Source organism: Populus trichocarpa, chromosome 16 (assembly GCF_000002775.5).
Source record: "Populus trichocarpa isolate Nisqually-1 chromosome 16, P.trichocarpa_v4.1, whole genome shotgun sequence".
Classification (NCBI taxonomy): Eukaryota; Viridiplantae; Streptophyta; class Magnoliopsida; order Malpighiales; family Salicaceae; genus Populus; species Populus trichocarpa.
In genome coordinates, this window is record NC_037300.2 from 10,405,050 (window position 1) to 10,431,137 (window position 26,088).

Consider the following 26,088-nt stretch of genomic DNA (forward strand, 5'->3'; position numbering starts at 1 on the left):
TTTTCCTTGCATGTCAAAATGATTCTCCCTTGTAGGAATTGCATTACATAACAGAAGGAACCTCTCTCTCTCTCTCTCTCTCTCTCAACTCTTTGTTCAACTTTTACTGAGGTCCTGGACTGACTGCTGTAAAGGAAAATAATTTGTTTTGTGCACGTAAAGCAACCAACAGTATCGTGAAGTAGCAGAAGCATCCATAGCTTCATATCCTTAGCTAGCAAATTCTTTTATTCGATTCAAAATTTTAATCATGTAATGATTTATTATATAGCTTCCTTTTTATATAATACTTGTGATGTAATGAATCATTGTAATTAATTTAATCCTCTATTATATTACAATATCAATAATTCACAACAAAACATAGAAATATAATCAACCATTACTTTATATGATATAAAATGGACAATCTGTATATAGGAATATTGGTGATATAAAATGAAAATCTGTAGAAAACAACTCTTTTCAATACATACTACTTAATGCACCTTCCTAAACGATACAGAATCCCGAGAGCTCATCCATCCAACAATTATAAAATGCTACTATTTTCCCTTTCTTTGTTCAGATTTTTTTTTTTTTATAACCCGGGGTGTCCGGACTAGCTTACGCGCATCACGACTAATCTCCGGATTCACTGAACACTCTGCAAGCCTAATAGACAGGTAAAGCACCACAGGGATGACAGGCGTACACACTAAGATTCAAACCTAAAATGCAGAGGCTGGGAATTCCCTGACAGGAGCGCTGGCCACGAACCTGGGTGCCTTTTGTTCAGAATTCTACAAATATTGGTGGTTACAAACGGAAACAATTCGCTTTACTGAATGAAGCCCAGACAATTTGCATGATATATTGGATATCTTGCAGTAAAACCGCGTATCTCTACAAGCAGCAATGATAATAATGGCCCCCAACTAGTAATAGGACAATTTTTATTGTAGCGGCAATAATAGCACAGTAGAATCCCAAATAACCTGAAGGGGAATTCATAACTATTATCATGCTTATAAAGTAATACAAAGGCGAACTTTTACTTGTACATGCAAAGAAAATAAAATCCCCAACTTCAAAGATGTAAACCAAAGCAGATTTACTTACATGCCACAAGCTCAAGCTACAGCTCACTGTAATTGCACCAAACTGCACGAAATGTTTTCAGACGTGCTTTCAGGTTAGGTCTTCTAAAACTTGCATGCAGGATAGTGGCTGAGAGAGGGAGAGAGAGTTAAGCAAAGAGCTCATGAAATTTTGAAGAAAAAGTGTGAAAGATACGAGTAAGAAACGAACCAAGAAGTCCAGTGGCAAGTGCCCAGAGAACAGTACTCAAAAGATCACAGGAGGCATACCAAAAGGATGAAACTCACTGCAGAACATCAGTAGAAAGCAAATACAATCAGCTAACAGAAAATGGTGTTTGGTTCACCACACAAGGTTTGAGTTTGAAATTGCTTTAAAAGAAGAAAAAATCGACTGACAGTATTAAAGTATGAGAAGAAAAAACCATGACAAACACCCAACATATGTAAATTGCTCTCTTCGTCGATGGACGTTCACGAATAACAGGTCTGTCAATGCTAAACAGTGAATAAAACAGCAAAGTACTAGATGCTGCACAAAACAATAGTAAACAAAAGGACTTGCGTCAGAGGAGGTCTCATTTTTTCTGCTAAATGCGGAGAGAATTGCCTCACAGTTCTGGTTAACTTCTCACTAAAAGTACCTGCAAAGCTGTAGAAAATAAATTCCAGCAACCAGGAACGGGGAAAATAAACCAAGAACAGATAATAACAAAAGTTGAAGGATATGGGGGTAACTGGGTAAGGGTGAAGCAGCAATGAGAAATGACAATGAGATGGCAACCAAGATGCTTTAGTCATTCTGCATTTTAACTTCACAAATCTCTTGGCTACATCAAATGAAACACTTGCTAAAAATTGCTGAAGACAATTTAATATCTCCGATCCCTCCTACCACACCGACACCTTGCACCCAGAAAAAGAAAAATGAAAAGGAGCATGCTAGTTCACATGAGGATTGGTATTCCACCCATTAGGAAACGCAAGCTCCAACAATGCAATTACTCAAGAGGCTTAAAAACCAATTCCATCGCACAACTGATCTTGTTTCTTTAAATAGACCTTCTAATTTAAAATTTAGCTATTAGATTTTTGCACTCGCCAATGCATGTAAGATTTATTGCTTAATGCAGGTAGAGTGAGAAAAGTAACTGGGCGTGGCCACGTTACCTCCAAAGAATATACTTAGTTAGGTGATCACCGCTATATCATGCGCTTATTTTTTATGTTTATAAAAAATTTAGGTTCGGCATCCAGCCGGCCTCAAAGTTATTTTAGTTACTGCATCCTTCCAAATCCAAGGCTATTTTGAGTCTTGTCCGCCAGGACTCAAAGCTATTTTAAATTATATAAAAATTAAGATTTATGACTATTGGGTCGTATCTTCGCCAGAACCTAAAGATATTTTGAGTCTTGTATAACGCTGGACTAACATAAATATTTATAATATTAATAATAATATTTAATTTATTTATTAAAGTTTTTATATCTTTCAATTATTTAAAAGATATATATAATTTTTCTTCGATGATAATAATTTTTTTTTTCAATTTACTAATGATGATGATGATGATGATAGTACAAATTTGTAATTCTATCCTTTAAATCAAATCTATTATTGTTATTTTTAATAATAATAATATTTATGATATTAATAATACTATTTTTTATATTAATACTTTTAATTATAGTAAAAATAATAATATTTATAACACAAACAATACTATTTTTAATTTTAATACTTTTAATTATAATAAAAAAATAATATTTATAATATAAATAATAATATTTGTAATATTAATACTTTTAATTATAATAAAAAAAATAATATTTATAAGATAGATAATAATATTTTATCATATTAATAATAATATTAAACTTGTATAATCAAAGTTTATACAGTAATATTTTTTTCAATTTTTTTTAACAATAATAATAATGATAATTGTTATTATATTTTTTTTTTCAATTTTATTCTATTCTTAATATTAATACTTTCAATTAAAATAATGATAATAATATTTAGAATAAAAATAATAATATTTATCATATTAATAATAATATCAAACTTGTCTAGCCAAAGTTTGTATAGTAATAATTGTTTTTTGAAAAAATTATTAACAATAATAATAATGATAATTGTTATTATATATATTTTTTTAATTTTCTTTTATTCTTAATATTAATACTTTTAATTACAATAATGATAATAATATTTAGAATACAAATAATAATATTTATCATATTAATAATAAGATCAAACTTGTCTGGCCATAGTTTATACAATAATAATTGTTTTTTGAAAAAAATTATGAACAATAATAATAATGATAATTGTTATTATTATTTTTTATTTTTCTTCTCTGCAGGGTCTGCCAATCCAACCGTGTGGTCTTTAAACCTAAGGGCTATGAGAACAGACCAGAGCGGCTGAGTCTGCACCCATCGCGCGGGTCTGCTGGCCAGGCGCTCGGGGGTTTGTACACCTTAGGCTCGCTAGTCTGCAGACCCCAGGCTCGAGGGGCTGTAGACCCACTCACCCTAAGGCTGGGCAAACCACGCTAGGTGTCTGCTTCCTGGGGCCGTGGCCAAGCGCTGAGGCCGGTCCCAACGCCCTGGCTTGGCAGCTCTAACGTCAGGTGTACCTTGCCTCGCGGGTCTGCACACCCTAGGCTCGCAGGTTGCAGACCCTAAGCTCGCGGGTCTGCACACCCAGGCTCGCGGGCTGCACACCCGCTCGCCCTGGGGTTGCAGCCAAGTGAGCGGGTCTGCGCCCATGGCTGGGCAAACCTCGCACCAAGTGTCTGCATGCTAGGGCCTAGGCCAGCCCCAGCGCCACGTGGCTGCAACCTGGGGCACGGGCAGGTGCCCGTGGCCTACCCAACGCCCAAGCCTAGCAAAACATTTTCTATTGTCAGATTGTATTTGGATTCTTTATATATTCATTCTGCAAATACTTAAAATCTATGCAGCACACACAACACAATAACACTAGTTCTATGTATAATAATAAAATAAATATTTCTTTGTGATTTAATAATAAATAAACATCATTGTCATTACATTAAAGTTAATTTCATCTAAAAATATTACATTATAGTTTATGGCATTACACAATCATGTTGTGCAAATTAATGAGAATCATCTTCTTTTTCAATTTCATCATCATCATATTCATCGCAATCTTCTATGTTGATTTGATATAGATTTCATCTATATCATAATCTTCATTGACTTGTGTATGTTTATTGGTTCTTAAAACATCATTTAACTCCTCAACGTCAACGTCAATATCAACAAAAATATTCTCAGCGACGTGAAAATTTGAATTTTTTTCTAAGTCATTAGATGGAACAACTCGATATGGATCAACTAACTAGTCAAGTTGAAAGACATCATCTCTTACAATTAATTCATCGTTGCCATTTTAAACAACTTGGACATGACCTTTGGGTTTGGTTTTTATTACAGATAACCAATCAACTGTTGAACGATCATTTCTAAATGAAGGAGTGTATGTGTAATAAACTTTTTATTATTATTTGGTGAAAACAAAGACATTGTCAACGTTGTGAAGTCTAGCCTTTGTATTAATTTCGACCAAACTATGATGGAGATCTACTCTGATTCCTCTATCAGTGATGTCATACCAATAGCATTTAAATCAAAAGACTATATTTGGCTTGCTATGATATTGCAATTCAATGACCTCTTTTAACTTTTCATGGTAGTCAACTTCAAACTCATTAGAAGTTGATCCCTTAACACATACCTCATTGTTATGTATCTTTCTACCTTGACTATACTCTTTAGTATTAAACACATCTATTGATGAAATACCCATTAAAGCACTTCACCTTTCTTTCAAGACCAAAACTTAGTAAATTCAAAGTAACACTAGCATTCCCTTCCAATTGATAAACCTGGTACATGAATTACATCTCTATCACAGTTAACGAGAAATGTATAATAAAATTAAATATCCTGAGATATAAGAATAATTAAATAGCCTTTACATGTGTTATGAAACACATGGAAAATTGTTCATCTTATAGTCGAAAGATTTAAAATTCAGTCAGCTATAAGTTTTTGGACAGTCAAAATTAACGATGTTGCCTACGAGGAATTCATCAATCTATCAATTTATGATCGTATAAGAGATAAATTGTTCGAAAGTAACAACATGTGGAGTATTATACATACTGAATAAAAGATCTCAGTTGATCACAATTCATCTCAATTCATTACTCGTAAGGTTATAAATTATATATTATAAACTAACTCTTTTCAAATGGCATGATTTTATAACAATAAATTTTCAAAGGTTTGATAAAAGTAGTATCTTCTTTTGTCTTTGTTTTCTTCATGGTTTGACTATACTCCAAAAATCCATTCATGAAATAATACATGGAATTCACTTCTTTTTTTATAATAGTAACTCTCCCTTTACCTTTACAAATCAAACTCCTAATTCACTTTTTTTATTGATCAATAAGAAAACACATAAAAAGTTCATAACTTTGATTTTAATTCTTGGTATTTTTTAATTTATGCGAAAATAAAATGGTAAATTAATCAAGACTCATTTTTATTGGTTTAAGTTTTGTACTTAATTCTAATTTATTTATTCCATGTATAAGTATTAATAATATTGTTATCCTATTAAATATCTAGAATTATACATAAATTATATTGGTATAAATATGTGTTGAGAGTATTGTAATCTAAGTCCATGGATTCATAGGATTTTCTCTACTACAAGAGTTATATATATATATATATAAGAATGAGATATTATTTTCTTTCTAAAAGAACTTAGCAATGCTCTAGCCCAATATTATTGAAGTTGGGGTATTACAATTCCCATCCTTCTATTTTCTCTTATAAATTCATACCGATTTAGGTTATGTAGTTATATAGATATTCTTAGATAAAATTTGATTATTGTAGCAATATAAAAAAATAATAATTAAAACAAAAAAGATGAGATGATAAAAAAAACGAAGATAAAACTTTGTTTAATAATAGAGTATAAGACAGAGTAGTTGTTTCTGTATTTTATTTAATTAAAAATAGACAAGACTAAACAAAATACAATATATATATATATATAGAGAGAGAGAGAGAGAGAGAGAGATTTTATTTAACATGCAAACATGAGCAGGATCATCAAATAAATATTTAGTTCCCGTATTGACTTAGTACTTCTAATAGGAAAAATCATTTAAATTAAAAGGCAAGAACTTATAGATTAAAAGACAGAAAAAAGTCATTTCATTCTATATACAGAAGGTACGTAGTTGCTCATGCTATTTGAAAGAAAAGAAACCTAGTGTCTGTTATTTGGAGAATGATTGGCCAATCAAGAAAAAGAAATGGAAGGAAGAAAGAAAGAAATGAGAAATCTTTTCCATCTAATGCTAAAGGCCTGACTAGTGGTGGAAATGTAGCCTGATTTTGAATGCACATTTACTCAAATATGTTACGTTTTTTACCGGATATATATATTATGATAATAACTTATTCAAACAATTAATAAGAACTAATATAGGAGATGAAATCATTGTTCCCTCTTTGCATGTTACTGTTTATTGGAATAATAATATATATATATATATATATATATATATATATATTAAATATTTTAATATTATATTTATTAGAAATTGAAATTTGTTATTTATTTTGGTTTTCTTCGTATAAGGCTAACATGATTTTGGAAAAAGATCATATGAAGTTCAATTTTATGATTGTTTATTTTTTTTATATCATATTATTAAATAAAAAATAAATGTAAAATCATTGTTTCCCTCCTCATGTATTCATTGGAATAACATGTTTTTTTTCTTTTTAAAATTTTCATATTTAAATATTAGGTTTATTGGAAATTAAAATTCGTTATTTATTTTGGTTTTCTTCGTATGGAGTTATCATAGTCTCAGAAAAAAAAATTGAAATTGAATTGGTGCTTAGTTTTACAATCATCTACTTTATCCTATCATATTTTTAAATAAAAAATGGTATATCATATTGTTAAATAAAAAATAAAGGGAAATTTATTGTTCATAAGTAACATGTTTTTTTTCCTTTTATTTTTCTCTTTCCTTTTATTTCCTTTTTTTTTTTTCATTTTTGTATTTCAATATTGAGTTTCTTAGAAATTATACTTTGTTATTTATTTTGGTTTTTTTTTATATAGGGTTATCATGGTCTTGAAATAACATCATGTCATTAGGTTGGTGCTTAGTTTTATGATCGTCTACTTTTTATATCATATTATTAAATAAAAAATGGATCTGAAATAATATTATGAATTGAGCTTAAAGATTTATTTTAATTTATTTTTTATGAAGTTATCGTGATCTTGGAAAAACATATAACAATGAGTTAGTGCTCGGTTTTTTTAGCATCTATTTTTTTATCATATTATTAAATAAAAAATAATTATATAAAAAAACATAATTATTGAGAATTAGACTTCATGATTTATTTTCATTTACTTTTTATGGGGTTATCGTGGTCTCATAAAAATATCTTGGTATTGAGTTTGTGATCGGTTTCGCAAGCGTCTATTTTTTATCATATAATTAAACAAAAATAATTTTAAAAACGTTATTCATCACAATGGCGTTAATGACCTAGATTACAAGTTTATCTTGAAACTATTTTTAAAATCAAACATGTTTTTACTAGTCGTCTAAGTTTTTTTTTAACTCACCAAGTCATTTAGATCATGCCAAGGTAACTTCTATTCAATTTAATTTGAACCTTTAGCTAGATAAAAAGAATTTCTCTTAGTATAATTTCTCTTAGTATGAACAATATGTTTTACATGTAAAACAATCTTGGTCCTGCCACAACATAGCAACATAGCGTGGAGAATTATCTAGTTGCGACTATTCTTGCATAGTAACACAAAAACTTTAACAAAGAAATCTTGACCAAGGTATCATCATTTGACAAATTTTTTTAATTTTTGAGAGAAAAAAAAAAGAATTGATATATAGTTTTTAGGTTCTCAAGAGCTGCTATGATATTGAGAAATGCACATGTAAAAAGGCCATTGCAAATTTAAGAAAATTTGGCTTAACATGGCTTATGAAAACTATCTTTAACTTTTAATCAAAATTATTTTTTATAAATAACTTATAAAGAAATAAGTTAAATTTTAAATTTGAAGCGTTTTTAATAAAAATAATTTAAATTATTTTTTTTAAAAAGTACAAGTTAGAATTCATAAGTTAAAAATTGTAAGTTGCTTTCATAACAAATTTTTATTTAAATTAAAATTCATTTCTAACTAAATATATTTATGATTTTTTTCATGAATCAAAAGTTAACAAAAAAAAAAAAAAAAAAGGGGATTTTACTATATATCTCCTCACAAAACACTATTTACTTGAATAGTATCTTCTTTTCCCTTCTTTTGTTTTATTCCCCATCTATATTTTTCTTCTTCTTCTTCTTTTTCAAATTTTAATTTTATTCTGTAATATTAGATTTATTAGGGATTGAGTTTCATATTTTTTTTCAATTTATTTTTTATGCGGTTATGTTAGTCTCATGACCCGGACCACGAGTTTGACTCGGTTTACTCGAGTTTTTCTTCCTTTTCCTTATTGTTTTTTTTTTCAATTTCATCCTTCAATAGTGGGTTGATTTTGAATTAGGTTTCTTGATTTGTTTTGGTTTGAATTCAATGAGATTATCTTCATTTCATGACTCGGGTTGACTAGAGTTTTTTTTTCCTGTTTTTTAATCATTTTTTTTTCAATTTCATCTTTAAATACTAGTTAATTGAGAATTGAACTTCATAATTTGTTTTAATTTTTTTTCTATTGGGTTATCCTGGTCTAATGATCTAGGTCACGAGTTTGGTATGTTAACCCGAGTTGACTTGAGTTATTTTTTTGTTCTATTTTTAATTCATTTTTTCTAAATTTCATCATTTAATATTGAGTTTCTTGAAAATTAGATTTTATAATTTGTTTTTATTTATTTTTCATGGGGTTATCATATATCATGACTTGGCATGTGGATTAGCTTGTTCACCCGAATTGACCCGAATCGATCCATTATTTTTTTGTCTCAGTATTTATATAAAAATAAAATATCATCTTAAATATTTATTATGAGTCAAACCTTATTTTTACTAGTCATCTGAGTTGTTTTTGATCTTGTTAAATCAATAAGATCACATCACATCAATCTCATATATTTAAAATTATTTTTTACTAGAAAGAACATTAATAATACCTAAATATATTAAATATCTTTTTATATGAAAAAAATATTTAATCCAACTTGCAATATAACACTGAAGAAAATAATCTTATCATTATTGTATTTTATTACATAATATGTTAGTTGGCTACAAGTGGAGGGAAGACAATACATGTTAGCTTTTGTCCTGTATGTTCTTCCCTTGGTATCATTTAAAGTTTGGCACATAGATTTTTTCCACCCTGACCCAGAGTCGACTTGGACTTGGATCCTTCTTCTAGGTTGTAAGAAGTTTGTGGACACAAAACTTCAATGTGAAAATAGGAATTGTGGCCATGAATGTATGATACTATAGTGTCGAGTAATTTTAAAAGTATTTTCTCTCACCCGTGAACAATACGGAAGGAATTAAAATGCTCCCACATGCATATTTGAATATAAGAATTATTAATTTAAAATTGGAGAAAGAGATTTATGTGCCTATAATAATATGATTCAGCCAATGCATAATAGACATGATAGCCTTTTGATTGTTCTTGATTTGTTGATTTTAATCAACAAAAGTGACAATGGCAGCATGAATTTTCCACCTTGCAATAGCATTGTCAGCTTTATTCCGTTTAAAGTTTTTCTTGTCGTTGAGATTTATATAAGAAAATTTTTCTTAATAAGTAAATAAACTGATGGAATCAATATAATAAAAAGATATTTAAGTTAATATTAACCTTAAATCTTCCAAACCATACATTAATCATAGATTTTCATTCAAAATGTTTGGAAACCTAACTCCATTAAAATAATATAATTTCCATTGAAGATTTCATTGTTGATGTTATAGTTCTGAGAGCCTCAATATTTGTAAACCTAAAATTACATTCATTAATTGTTTGTTAACACCAACAAATCAATTAGCCAACCATATTAATAAGAAAAAATTAGAAATAATTTAAAAAATGCCAAAAATATATATACAATCATTAAAGAACATAAAAATTAAAAATTTCCAATAACATTTATACAATTATTAATAACAAAAGAATAAAAAAATAAAAAACAATTTTCATCAACATTTATGCAATTATTTATAGAAAAAAACTTTAAAAAATTTAAAAAATTGCCATCAACATTTATACAATTATTTATAATAGAAAGTTTTTTAAAAAAAATCCACTAACATTTACACAATTATTGATAATGAAAAAAATAAAAAAACTTCCCAACAAAATTTATACAATTATTAATAACAAAAAATGAAAAAAAAAACACGAAAAGAGAAGGAAAAGGAAGAATCTTACCTTAATGTTGAATTTTCCCGAGCCTAAAAGAGAAAACAATTTGAACAAATCATTAAATAAATAGAGAAGAAGAGAAGGAGAAAATATATCTACGCGCGGAGAAGAAGAGAGGAGAAGATAATGGGTTGAGAATAGAAAGAGAGAGAGAAGAAAGAGAAAGATGAAGATTTGGGAGGAGGAGAAAAGAAGTTGCAAAGGAAGAGAGAAGAAGAGAATTGTGCCCATCTGTTCTGATTTTAGGGATTTTAGTATTTTAATTTGAGGTTTTTTTACTGATGGACAATTAAATATTAATATTTTTAATTTTTCTATCAATATTCGTTTGCAAAGTCTAATTTAAATTTTCAATTTAATAAAAAATTTTCAGAATCACACCAACTATCACTAACTACTTTTTTTCGTATGCCAGTGATTCCATATGTACTGATCAATAATAAACAATGCAAGTGAGATATGAACAGTACCTTAGATCTCGAAAAAATATCGACATTCATTTACAATCAGTGATTTCATATATATATTGATCAGTAATAAATAGTGCAAATAAGAAAGGAATAGTATCTTAGCTCTCGGGAAAATACCGACATACATTAACCGTTGGTGATTCTGTATGTACTGAACTGTAAATAAACAATGCAAGTGAAAAGTAAACAGTATCTTACCTCTCGAAAAAATACCGACGGACATTAATTCTCGATGATCCCGTGTGTATTGAACACAATAAACAATGTTAGTGAGAATGGAACAATTTCAATGCTTTCTGGAATATATCGACGGACTTAATTCATCGGTGTATCTTTTGTATTTTTCATGTCCATCGGTATTTTCATTCGTGCAAAACAGTTTCTATTGCTAGATTGTATCTGGATTCTTTATGTATCCATCCTACAATTACTTAAAATCACTACAGCACACAGAGCACAATAACACTAGTTCTATCTATAAAAATACATTAAATAAATGTTTCTTTGTAATTTAATAATAAATAAACGTTATTGTCATTATATTAAAGTTAATTTCATCCATAAATATTACATTACAGTTTATAGCATTATACATTAGTGTTGTGCAAATTAATAAGAATCATCTTCTTTTTCAATTTCATCATCGTCCATCATAATTTTCTATGTTGATTTTATTGCTAATATTATCTTCATTGACTTATGTATGTCCGCTAGTTCTGAAAACACCATTTAACTCCTCAATGTCAACATCAATAAAAGTATTCTCGGCGACATGCAAATTTGAATTTTCTTCTAAGTCATTAAATGGAGCAACTCAATATGGATCAACTAATTCGTCAAGTGGAAAGACATCATCTCCTACAACTAATTCATCGTTGCCATCTTGAACAACCTGGACATGACCCCTGGGTTTGGTTTTTATTACGGATACCCAATCAACTGTTGAACGAACCTTTCTAAATGAAGGAGTGTATGTGTAATAAACTTTTTGTTATTTCTTGGTGAAAACAAAGACATTGTCGACGTTGCGGAGTGTAGTCTTTGTATTAATTTCAACCAACCATGATGAAGATCTACTCTGATTCCTCTATCAGTGGTATCATACCAATAACATTTGAATAAAAAGACTATATTCTGATTGCTATAATATTGCAATTAAATGACCTCTTCACACATCCCATGGTAATCAACTTTAAACTTATTAGAAGTCGATCCCTTAACACATATCTCATTGTTATATGTCTTTCTACCCTAACTATACTATTTAGTATTAAACACATATATTGATGAAATACCTGTTATAGCACTTCACCATCTTTCAGGACCAAAACTTAGTAAATTCAAAGTAACACCAACATTCTCTCCCAAATGATAAATCTGGTACATGAATTACATCTTCATCATAGTTAATAAGAAATGTGTAATGAAATCAAGTATCCTGAGATATAAGAATAATTAAATAGTCTTTACATGTGTTCTAAATCACGTGGAAAATTGTTCATCTTATAGTTGAAAGATTTGAGATTTAATCAGTTGTGAGTTATTGGACAGTCAAAATTAACGATGTTGTCCACGAGGAATTCATCAATCTATCAATTTATTATAGTATAAGAGATAAATTATTCAAAAGTAACAACATATGGAGTATTATATATACTGAGACTGAATAAAAGATCTCAGTTCATCGCAGTTCATCACATGTCAGGTCATAAATTAAATATTATAAACGGATTTACCAATGGATTTACTGATGGATTTAATCGACGGATATAAATTCATCGGTAATTTTGTCTGTAAAAACAACATGTCATCTTACTTTTTGGATTTTTTTCCATTTCTTTTTTTCCTACTGTAATTCTCTAGGTGGATTCATTTGATTTTTTTAAAATGAAGAAATGACACATCGAATTTAGAATAAGCGGTAGAAAATGTTTTGAAGATATTGAAGAGTCACGCCTCTTGATCTTGAAAGTGGTAATGGGATTATTAACAAGGAATGCATTTGGTTAATAATCAATTGTAAATAAATGTGTTTAAAAGACCAAATTGATTACACTTCATTTATTTTCTCTTTCTAATTTATTTATGGTTATTCCATCTTTCTATGGTTTGTACATCAAATCAAAACACTCATACCTTTTTGTATAGGGCAAAGCTTTAACTTACAAGATTTAAGATATGAGCATCATAAAAGTTTTTCATGTAAAAGTATTAATAATATTGTTATCCTATTAAATATGTAGAATTATACATAAAGTATATTGGTATAAATATGTGTTGAGAATATTATACTCTAAATCCATGGATTCATAGGACTTTCTCTACAATGAGAGTTATATGATATAAGAATGAGATATTATTTTCTTTCAAACAGAACTTAGAAATACTCAAGCCCAATATTATTGAAGTTGGGATATTACAAATCCCAACCTTCTATTTTCTCTTACAAAATCATATTGATATAGGTTATATAGTTATATAGATATTTTTAGGTAAAGTTTGATTATTGCTACATGACAAAAAGATGGAGATATTTGGGATAAAAAAGACAAGATGATGCAAAAGACGGAGATAAAACTTTGTTTGATAGTAAAGTATAAGACATGATAGTTGTCTCTGTATTTTATTTAATTAAAAGTAGACACGACTAAATATATATATATATATATATATATATATATATATATATATAAACTTAACTTGTTTGGAACAATAATTAGGGATTTGTGTTTTCACTTTATCTTATAATGAACATTAAAATTCTATTTGAAGTAATTTAAGATAGTAACTTCAAAATACAAAAATATTTGTTTTACCCTTAATATATATTACCATGAAACTTAAAAAATTTGAAACAAAAATTACAAATTTTTTTTCACTTTATTTTATATTAAGTATTAAGATTTTATTTAACATGCAAACATGAGCACATATAATGGATCATCATATAAATATTTAGTTCCCATATTGACTTAGTACTTCTAATAGGAAAAATCATTTAAATTAAAGGGCAAAAACTTACAAATTAAAAGATAGAAAAAAAAATCATTTCAATCTATATATAGAAGGTAGTTGCTCATGCTATTTGAAAGAAAAGAAACCTACTATATATAACCATGAGCCCAAATGGAATCAAGAATTATGTGCTCGAATACAATGGTATGGTCAGTTTTTTTTTCTCACACAACACAAATGATCACATAACACATAGCAAAACACCACACCGACTCTATTTGTGAGAATGATGTTTGCGAGGATCAATAATGCGCACAACAATCCATGTTTTGTATATTTTTTCATGGTATCTTGCCTTATTTTACCATGTAAAATTATTTATCTATATATTTAATGTATTAGAAATTTATTTTAACAATACATGGTTAAGAGATACATTTGAAGTCAAATTCAAAACGGAATTTGTTCACTTTTAAGGTTAAGATTTTGATGGAAACTATGCTCTAATAAAAATACTTTAACTTGAAATCCTAACTTGTTTAAAACAAATTATAAGTGAATTATAAATTGATTTTTATAGAACCCATAGTTAGCATGATTTGCAAACCCAGTAACCTTCAATTCCATATGAATAGATTACAAGATTTTCTTGTAACTGTGGAAAGTTGGAAAATTAACATGGTTTTTTTAAAACAAATTATAATTAAATATTAGGTTTATTGAAAATTAAAATTCATTATTTATTTTGGTTTTCTTGGTATGGAGTTATTATATTCTTAGAAAAAAAATATGGAATTGGGTTTATGCTTAGTTTTACAATTGTCTACTTTTTCCTATCATGTTTTTAAATAAAAAATGATCTATCATATTATTAAATAAAAAATAAAGGGAAAATTATTATTCATAAGTAACATGCTTTTTTTCCTTTTATTTTTCTCTTTCCTTTTTATTTTTTTTTCATTTTGGTATTTTAATATTGAGTTTCTTGGGAATTATACTTCGTTATTTATTTTGATTTTTTTATATGGGGTTATCATGATCTTGAAAAAATATTTTGTCATTAAGTTAGTGCTTAGTTTTATGATCATCTACTTTTTATATTATTTTATTAAATAAAAAATGGATCTGAAATAATATTATGAATTGAGCTTTATAATTTATTTCAATTTATTTTTTATGAGGTTATCATGATCTTAGAAAAACATACAACATTGAGTTGGTGCTCGGTTCTTTTAGCATCTATTTTTTTAATCATATTAATAAATAAAAAATAATTATAGAAAAAACATAATTATTGAGAATTAGGCTTCATGATTTATTTCTATTTACTTTTTATGGGGTTATTGTGGTCTCAAAAAAATATCTCGGTATTGAGTTCGTGATCGGTTTTGCAAGCGTCTATTTTTTTTCATATAATTAAATAAAAATACTTTTAAAAAAAGTTATTAAACTTAATGGAGTTAATGACCCAAATTGCCAGTTTAGTAGGTTAACCTAAGTTGACTCGGGTTGATCTAATGTGTTTCTATCTTAATAATCTTTTAAGAAAAGATGTCATATTGAAACTATTTTTAAAGTTAAACCATGTTTTTACCAGTCTTCTAAGTTTTTTTTAACGCACCAAGGCGTTTTGGTCTTGCTAAGGCAACTCCCATTCAATTTAATTTGAACTTTAAGCTAAACAAGAAGTATGGTTGAGAGGTTTCATGTTTGACTTGCCAAACTGGGTTATGGTTGAGAGGTTTCATGTTTGACTTGCCAAACTGGGTTTATGACACTGTCAAATAATTTCTCTTAGTATGGACATTATTTTTTACATGTAAAAAAATCTTGGTCCTGCCACAACATAGCATTAAGAATTATCTAATTGCGACTATTCTTGCAGAGTAACACAAAAACTTTAACAAAGAAATCTTGACCAAGGTATCATCATTTGACAATTTTTTTAATTTTTGAGAGAAAACAAAAGAATTGATATATATTTTTTAGGTTCTCAAGAGTTGCTATGATATTGAGAAATGCACATGTAAAAAGGCCATTGCAAATTTAAGAAAATTTGGCTTAACATGGCTTATGAAAACTATCTTTAACTTTTAATCAAAGATATTTTTTTATAAATAACTTATAAAATAAATAAGTTAAATTTTAAATTGGAAGAATTTTTAATAAAAATAATTTAATTTTTTTAAAGTATAAGTAAGAATTCATAAGTTAAAATTTTTAACTTGCTTTCATAACAAATTTTTATTTAAATTAAAATTCATTTCTAACTAAATATATTTATGATTTTTTTCATGAATCAAAATTTAACAAAACAAAAAAAAGAGGAGGGGATTTTAGTGTATAGCTCATCACAAACACTATTTACTTGAATAGTATTTTCTTTTCCATTTCTTTGTTTTTTTCCCATCTATGTTTTCCTTCTTTCTATTTTTTCAAATTTCTTCAATCGAGTAATATTAGATTTATTTGGGATTGAGCTTCATATTTTTTTGAATTTATTTTTATGAGGTTATGTCAGTCTCATAACCTGAACCACGAGTTTGACTTGGTTTACTTGAGTTTTTCTTCCTTTTCCTGATTGCTTTTTTTTTTTCAATTTTATCCTTGAATATTGAGTTGATTCGGAATTAGGCTTTTTGATTTGTTTTAGTTTAAATTCAATGAGATTATCCTCATGTCATGACTCGGGTCACGAGTTTAGTATGTTAACTTAGATTGACTCTAGTTATTATTTTGTCTTTTTTAAACAGAATTCTTAATTTCAATTTCATCATTCAACATTAGATTTATTGGGGACTGAACTTCATAATTTCTTTAAATATACATTTCATGAGGACATCCCAGTTTCATGACCCGAATCGCGAGTTTGACGAGTTAACTCGGTTGACTCAGGTTTTTTCAGTTTTCTAATTGATTTTTTTTTCTTGATTTCATCCTTCAACATTGGGTTAATTGGAAATTAGGCTTCGTGATTTGTTTGGTTTATTTTCTATGAAGTTATCCTCATCTCATGACTCAGGTTACTTATTTGACGAGTCAAACCGGGTTAACTTGAGTTTTTTTCTCTATTTTTTAATTATTTTTTTCAATTTCATCTTTAAATAATAGGTTGATTAAGAATTGAACTTCATAATTAAATATATTTATGATTGTTTTCATGAATCAAGAGTTAACAAAAAGAAAAGAGGAGATTTTACTATATGATCCTCACAAAACACTATTTACTTGAATAGTATTTTCTTTTCCCTTTCTTTGTTTTTTTCCCATCTATGTTTTTCTTCTATTTTTTTTCAAATTTCAATTCCATCCTGTAATATTATATTTATTTGGGATTGAGCTTCATATTTTTTTTCAATTTACTTTTTATGAGGTTATATCAGTCTCATGACCCGGACCACGAGTTTGACTCGGTTTACTCAAGTTTTTTTTCCTTTTCCTGATTTGTTTTCTCAATTTTATCCTTCAATATTGAGTTGATTCAGAATTAGGCTTCTTGATTTGTTTTGGTTTGAATTCAATGACATTATCTTCGTTTCATGACTTAGGTCACGAGTTTCGTGGGTTAACTTGGATTGACTTGAGTTATTTTTTGTATCTTTTTTTAATATAATTCTTAATTTTAATTTCATTATTCAACATTATGTTTATTGGAAACTGAACTTTATAATTTCTTTCAATATACTTTTATGAGGTCATCCCAGTTTCTTAACCCGAACCATGGGTTTGATGAGTTAACTTGGTTGACTCAGGTTTTTTCACTTTTCTAATTGTTTTTTTCTCTCGATTTCATTCTTCAACAATGGGTGAATTGGGATTTAGGTTTCGTGATTTGTTTTTTGTTTTTTATGAGGTTATCCTCATCTCATGACTTAAGTTACTGGTTTGGTGAGTCAAACCGAGTTTACTAGATTTTTTATCCTGTTTTTTAATCTTCTTTTTTTCAATTTCTTCTTTAAATATTAGGTTGATTGAGAATTGAACTTCATAATTTGTTTCAATTTTCTTTCTATTAGGTTATCCCGGTCTAATGATCTAGGTCACGAGTTTGACAGGTTAACCCGAGTTGAATGGGTTATTTTTTTGTTCTATTTTTAATAATTTCATCATTCAATATTGAGTTTGTTAGAAATTAGATTTCATAATTTGTTTTGATTTATTTTTCACAGGGTTATCATGTATCATGACTTAGCATATGGGTTAGCTGAATAACCCGACTTGATCTGAATCGATCTAATATTTTGTTATCTCAATATTTATATAAAAAAATCTCATCTTGAATATTTATTATGAGACAAACCATATTTTTACTAATCATTTGTATTGCTTTTGAACTTGTTAAATCAATAAAATCATATCAGATAAATCCTCATATATTTTAAAATTATTTTTTACTACAAAAACACATTAATAATATCTAAATATATTAAATATCTTTTTATATTAAAAACAACTTGCAATATAACACGCGAGAAAATAATCTTATCATTATTGTATTTTCTTACATAGGATGTTGGGTGGCTACAAGTAGAGGGAAGACAATTAAAAGTAGAGGGAAGACAATTAAATGTTAGCTTTTGTCCTGTATGTTCTTCCCTTGGTATTATTTAAAGTTTGGCACATAGATTTTTTCCACGCTGAACCAGAGTCGACTTGGACTTGGATCCTTCTTCTAGAACTTTTTGGACACAAAACTTCAATGTGAAATTAAGAATAGTGGCCATGAATGTATTGGTCGTTTATTTTTATCTTTTAAAAGTATTTAAAAATAAAATAAAATTTTTATTTATTTTTCTTTTATTTCAAATTAATATGTTTTTGATATTATAGTGTAGAGTAATTTTTAAAATTTTTTATTTTAATTAAAATTATATTGATTTTTTATATTAAAACTATTTAAAAATTTTAAAAATATTAATTTAATATTTTTTAAATAAGTGTTAATGCAAAAGCAAACCATCACTGTAATACTCAGAAAAACTGGTCCATGTTTCACATCTAAACAAATATCTGACTCCTATTTTCTCTCACCCGTAAACAATACGAAAGGGAATTATAGTGTAGAGTAATTTTTAAAAGTATTTTCTCTCACCGTGAACAATACGGAAGGAATTAAAGTGCTCCCACTTGCATATTTGAATATAAGAATTATTAATTTAAGATTGCAGAAAGAGATTTATGTGCCTATAATAATATGATTTAGCCAATGCATAATAGACATGATAGCCTTTTGAGCTGTGAAATTGCTCATAAAAAATCATTCTAGAGATTGTTGTTGATTTTAATCAAGAAAAGTGACAATGGCAGCATGATAATTGTTCTTACCAAACAACATACAAGTTGCAAGCCAATCCTGGGCCTCATGGGGAGTTCTCAAACTATAATCCCTCCAAAAAAAAATTGTTTCCTCACTGTTTTGTTCTTGTTTCTTTCAACTTCAAGTGCCCAGAACGTTTTGCGAAGAGGTTCATCTCTATCAGTAGAAGATGATTCGGACATCCTTATCTCACCAGATAAAACATTCTCTTGTGGATTCTATGGGATGGGACAAAATGCTTATTGGTTCTCTATTTGGTTCACCAATTCCAAGGACAGGACTGTGGTTTGGATGGCCAACAGAGACAGACCTGCCAATGGCCGAGGTTCAAGAGTTTCTCTACGACGAGACGGTGCAATGGTCTTGACAGATGTTGATGGCTCCATCATATGGGAGACTAACACCACCTCCACTGATGTTGGAAGAGCAGAGCTTCTGGACACTGGTAACCTTGTTCTTAAAGACCCTGGTGGTAAGATTCTATGGCAAAGCTTTGATTTTCCTACTGATACACTTCTTCCAAACCAGTTATTTACAAAGAGGACAAAGCTGGTTGCTAGATTGCATATCGGGTCTTATGCCTCTGGATATTTTAGTTTCTTTTTTGATAATGATAATGTGCTGAGGTTGATATATGATGGTCCTGATATTTCAAGCATATACTGGCCTAATCCTGATTTTGATGTGTTCGGAAATGGTAGAACAAATTATAATAGCAGCAGAACTGCAGTTTTTGATGAAATGGGCCATTTTATATCTAGTGATCAGCTCCAGTTCAGCGCTCCTGACACGGGTTTATTAAGGATCAAAAGGAGGCTAACAATGGACCATGATGGGAATCTCAGGCTTTATAGCCTGAACAATGAAACCGGATTGTGGGTGATATCATGGCAAGCTCTTTCTCAGCTTTGTACTGTTCATGGAATTTGTGGGATAAACTCGATTTGTGTAAATACACCAGACCCCAAGTGTTCATGCCCACCTGGCTATGAGATCACTGAGCCTAGTAATTGGAATAAAGGCTGCAAGCCCTTGTTCAACAGCACTCTTTCACAATCTCAGCAAGTGAAGTTTGTGCTGTTGCCCCATGTAGATTACTGGGGATTTGATCTTAATTACAGTGACTCCGCTACATTCAACTCCTGCATGAAGATCTGCTTGGAGGATTATCGGTGTAATGCATTTAGCTATAGGCTAGATGGGAGACGACTTTGCTACACAAAAGGCGTGCTTTTCAATGGTTACCAGTCCCCAAGTTTTCCAGGCAATATATATCTGAGATTGCCAGTTAGTTTTGAGACATCTCAATTCGGTATTCTTAATGGCACTGACCTCATTTGCCAGTCTGCTGAATCAGAAACAACGATCGGTTCTCCTTCTATGTATAACTTCGACACTAAGAGGACGAGATGGGTTTATTTCTACTCATTTGCTTCTGCCATTGGATTTATTGAAATTCTCTTTGTAGTTTCAGGTTGGTGGTTTCTTTTCAGAAAGCGTGGTTCGCCAAATTTGGCGGAAGACGGATATCATCTGGTATTAAGTCCATTTAGGAGGTTTACTTACACTGAGCTCAAGAAGGCGACGAATAACTTCAAGGAAGAGCTGGGAAGGGGAGGTTCCGGAGCCGTGTATAAGGGCATTTTGACAGATGAAAGGGTTGTAGCTGTGAAGAGACTGGAAAACATGTACCAAGGGGAAGATGTATTTTGGGCAGAAGTGAGCACAATTGGAAAAATCAATCACATGAACCTGGTGAGAATGTGGGGATTCTGTTCAGAGGGCAAACACAGACTCCTAGTCTATGAGTACATGGAATATCAATCACTGGACAAGCATCTATTCTCCCCAACGTTTCTTGAATGGAAAGACAGGTTTAAAGCGGCCTTAGGGATAGCTAAGGGTTTGGCTTATCTTCATCACGAGTGTTTAGAATGGGTTATACATTGTGATGTGAAGCCAGGAAATATTCTTTTGGACAGTGAATTTGAACCCAAGATTGCAGATTTTGGGCTTGCCAAGTTGTCTCAGAGGGGTGGTAATAGCTCCGACTTCTCTCAGATTCGAGGAACCAAGGGTTACATGGCTCCAGAGTGGGCTACAAATCTTCCTATCACTGCAAAAGTTGATGTTTATAGTTATGGAGTTGTGGTTCTAGAGATAGTGAAAGGAATCCCACTCTCAAATTGGGTGATAGAGGGCAGGGAAGAGCATGATGAATCAGATCTAACAAGGTTTGTCAGAGTTGTGAAAACGAAAATTCAGTGCGGAGAGGCCTCTTGGATAGAAGAAATAGTGGATCCAAGATTGAACGGTCAGTTTAGCAGGAGCCAAGCAACAACGATTGTTGAACTTGGCATGTCTTGTGTAGAGGAAGATAGAAACAAGAGACCAACAATGGATTCAGTAGTCCAAGCTCTATTAGAATGTCTAGATGAATCTTAATCCCAGCTTTTGGACAGTCGGTAATTGCTTCAAATTGTAATTTGTTAAGTAGTTTCCTTTATAAGTTTTGGCTCTGAAGTAAGTTTGTGCTTCTGTCATCGAATAACATTCATGTTGTTAAAATTCTACCGTGCCATTTTCCCTACAGCATCACACACTTGACATGATTTAGTTTGAAAATGTCAACCTCAAATTACTATGATTTTCAGTTAAATTTGAAAATGTCTCAACTGGAAATAAACAAAATGGTTTAGTACTAACTGACGGAGTTCGGGCTGGTGCTTGCTTGAGGCAACCGTGGCTTTAGCTCTGCGTCGAACCTAAAAGAAAGAGAAGGAAAAAACACAGTGCAGCTGTGGCTACCATGGTAAAGGAATAGTTCTCACTTCCCACAAGATGAGTGACCAAACAAAATGATATTTATCCTCCTTGCCACAGTAACCTCTAATTCCACATTGCTGCAGCAATGAATTAAACAAACAGTTCCAGTGGCCAAAATTATCTTGTAAGGGTTTCTCCAATGTAAAGGACGCAATTACAAACATTCAGGGGACAACGTTATCTGCAATGTTCTGATAAACTTTGACTTAACTTTTTGTCATCCACAGCATCAGCAAGCGTATCTGAAGCAGATTCATTTTTTGGCTTCCCTGAATCATAAGAGTCAAAAGCATTTTAATTTCTCTATCATCTACATAAAAAGATCACTCAATGAATTTGCGGACATGAAAATCAACAGATTCGGTGTTAGATGATAGAAAAAACAAACAGGCCCTTAAAATGTAGATGATACCAAATGACTTGTGTACATCTTATTGTGACATGTCTTCTCTTATTGGACCTGTTTTAGTATTTTGCATGTAATAATCCAATAAATGTTTTGAAAGTAAATAAATAATATACTTGCATTTGAAACACCATGGTACCCAGTGACCTACCCGTTACTGAACTAGTGAACCTTAGGCCCTTGGCCAGGTCAAGGTTGAGCTGGGTTTGATAATCCAACCCACCCAAAGGACCAAAACAGGCAAAACCATATTTTCAGGCCTTGATAGGTCAAACTCAACAGTCTAGTTTAGTCCCCATCCATTAATTTATGATCTTCAATTCAGTCCTCAAACTTGCAAAACTTGCAATCACAAAAACATTTGAGGGATGGTCAATTGCAAAGATCTTGTACATATTACAAACCATCAGTGTCTTCAATTTTCCATGATTGGAAGTGAGTTAGGTGGTTTGAAGACTGAATTGAAATATGTGCGCGCTCTTTGTGTATATAGAAGCTAAATGATGTTATTTGCTCCAGCACGAGATGCGAAGACATCAGTGATCATTTTATTCAAAACAAATAGCAATGAAAAATTAGAAACCAACTATGACATGAAAAAATCTGAGGAATAAAATTGAAAAAAAAATAATTTTATAAATTATTCAAAACAATCAAATATTAATAAAAAAAAAATAGACCAAATCTTAAGGGAAAAAAAATAAAGGGCTTTTCTAAAAATTTAAAAGTCTATCACAAAAATAAAGGAGAGGAGGGAAACAGGAAAAAAAAAAAAGTCAATGAATGCCAAATTGGAGACAATTAGACTACGCGCACCACCTAGGCATGAAGGGGTTGTTGAGACGCTTCAGTTACCACCCCGAAACTAAACCTTCAGCAACTAGACAGCACCACACGCATTGTCAAAACCCTGTAGTCACTATTCACACACATACAACATATTTTTTTTTATGATTTCCTTATTTAGCAAATGGCCCAATGGCTACTAATGAAACCAAGAATTATAAAATAACCAAATTTAAAAGATTAAAGCACACCTAAACCGAAGGGCAAATTGTTTTAATTTGAAGGGAAATGAAGTAATTTAACTATGTTTAAATTAAGTAAAAGACCAAAAAGCTTATGAATGTTAATTTTTTTTTTTTGCAGCCAATAATAAATTAGTATTTTTCCTGTGAAAAAAAATAGTGTGACCGATTTGCCCCAATAAATTAAATAATGACTATTGGGTCTCATGAAAATGACAATAATAGCCCTATCAGTCAGTCCGATGACTTTTAGGGGCAAAACAGTAGACATATTATTCCAATCTAGTGTTTTGTGTCTTAGAGTCCGTTTGTCTAAGCGGCAACATTTACGTTTCTTAAAAACACATTGATATATGTGTTTGGTTGCTACATGCTAAAAAATTCTAAAACGTGGGTCCCATCATTTTGTTGAGGCAGGACTGTGATTTTGAAAAAGCAGTAAAATACTGCTTCTTGCAAGTTCAACCACATGTTGAACTTTCTAGAGATAACAGAGATAGAAAATTTATCAGCTTATCCTCTTCTTCTTTGTTGCTCTTCTCGTCTATTCTTCGCATTCATTTCTCTTTAGTGCGCACAACAACCCTACAAGAAACCATTACTGCTAACAACAATTAAAGTGATGGTTGCGTCTCTTTCTACAGGAAACCATTGAATTATGGGGTAAAAACGAGGGGGTAAGGGAAGGGGGCATGAAAGAGTTAGAAATGCAGGGCATTGATGTTGTAAAGCCATTAATTGTCTGTATAAAGACTCAAGTTTGGTCAATATTTGTAGCGGAACTCTTTTTCAATGGGTTTGAACATGTATCCCATGACATTTTATTGGTTGTAATATTATTTTTTATGTAATCCTTCATTAATATTAATATTAATGAAGTCCTTTTAGGTAATTATATCATAATATCAAATTGAATCATAATTTTTAACAAAACACATTAAATTATTTTTTGTTCAATCTCAATTTTAACTACAGTTTTAACCAAACATATATTTTTCCAAATCAATCACAACTAAAAACACTTTTTATAAAACTATTTTTTTCAAACCACAACCACAACATCCACCACAATACCAAACACAATTTTACAATGAATCACTAACCCGGCCCTTTTAAGTTTTTGTTAAAATGAAGCATTTCTATCATTTGGATAATGAAATTTTTTTAGCAATCTTCACAGAGGCAACTCCTTCACTGTATAATAATCTTTCTCATCTCTCGACTTCATATGAAGTTCTACATCCAGGGGCTCTCAAGGAATTGCATTAGATGAATTGTGAAACGCTATACTGGTCTCTTTTTTTAATTTCTTTATCTAGAAGCAACTGCAGCTGTCATTTTAACCATGTTTATCTGACATTCCCTTGAATCCTTTTCTTCTCGATGAAGAAAATTATTAGCAGACGAGAGGGAGAGAGTAAAAGAGTGAAACAACAAGCTTCTCAAAATCTAACCAGGATAATGCTTTTTAAATGACATTTTTCCTCAAGTCTAATTGCTCTTACTTACATTGCCTAATAACCTAATAACACAGGGTGGTTACAGGGAACATATTCCACTAGATCAATTGATATTTTAGTAAAAAGAATTTGCTCATTGACTCAAGTGCATCGCAGTCCAAAATCTTCTATTCTGGATTTCCCATATGAAATAGGGCACTGTTTATACAACAGTGAGGCATAAAAGAAGCAGTTTCACAATAAAAGATATGTACATTTTCACAATTGTGGTATATAAAAACCAGCTTCAACAAGTTTTACAACATAATCCTACTCCATCATTTACCAAGGGGTATGTGTAGCCAGGCATCAATTTTTGGTCATGTATTTCAGAGGAAACATGGTATTGATTGCACATTCAACTCTCACTAGACCACGATCTTATATCTCATTAGGGTAGCAAAAAGAATCAGGATATGGTCACACTCACATCATACAGCTGCCTTTACTAGTGGCCATCTTGATCAACCAAAACTCACTCAAATAGGAAAACCTCTTGTATCACATATCCTAGTCATCAGTTCTTAAGAACTAACCTAGTTGATTCCAATTTGTTTTGGTTTCATTTTTACTACAATTTTAGTAGTAAGATTCAGAATTAAACACCGATGCCTTAAAAACTTATTATCTAGATAGCATAGCAGCAAAGAATTGCAAATCAGTAAAAAATAAAAGATGAAATTTCTTCCTTTGCTTCTTCAGTTTTGTCTTTAACAGTCAATAGAGATTTTTAATTGGACATACAGTTTGTTTATTCTGCTTCACTGGGAATGAATAGAGAACAAGACCATAGTTTAAAAAGCTTGTGGATCTCAAATATCGCCTTTAGGAGGAATATAATTAGCCTAACAAATTTATATTGTTTAACATGAAAGATAAAAAATTGCCCCGAGAAACAAACATCAGTTTATGAAATATAATAGAAAAGGTTTCCAATTATGTTAATCAATTGGTCGAGATTAGGAGGGAAAAAATCAATCAATTATGTTAATTTCT

General features: G+C 30.2%; 2 protein-coding genes across 2 annotated transcripts in view; one reads left to right on the forward strand and one right to left on the reverse strand.

Annotated features, from left to right (window-relative positions):
- Positions 1–19,211: 19,211 nt before the first annotated feature.
- Positions 19,212–21,901, forward strand: LOC18106246 (putative receptor protein kinase ZmPK1). Its single transcript, XM_006373848.3, has one exon. It carries the CDS (start codon positions 19,325–19,327, stop codon positions 21,776–21,778), a length of 2,454 nt encoding a protein of 817 aa, XP_006373910.1. The 5' UTR covers positions 19,212–19,324; the 3' UTR covers positions 21,779–21,901.
- Positions 21,902–22,249: 348 nt separating this feature from the next.
- LOC7486528 (pentatricopeptide repeat-containing protein At4g21190) overlaps positions 22,250–26,088 on the reverse strand; it is a 55,601-nt gene continuing 51,762 nt past the window's right edge. The window contains exon 7 of the mRNA XM_052448081.1: positions 22,250–22,428. Within this exon, the coding sequence (XP_052304041.1) occupies positions 22,337–22,428 (92 nt within the window). The 3' untranslated portion in view covers positions 22,250–22,336. The remainder of the gene's footprint in view (positions 22,429–26,088) is intronic.

Coding starts and splice junctions, on each gene's coding strand:
- LOC18106246 (XM_006373848.3), top strand. CDS start 19,325: ATGATAATTGTTCTTACCAAACAACATACAAGTTGCAAGCCAATCCTG.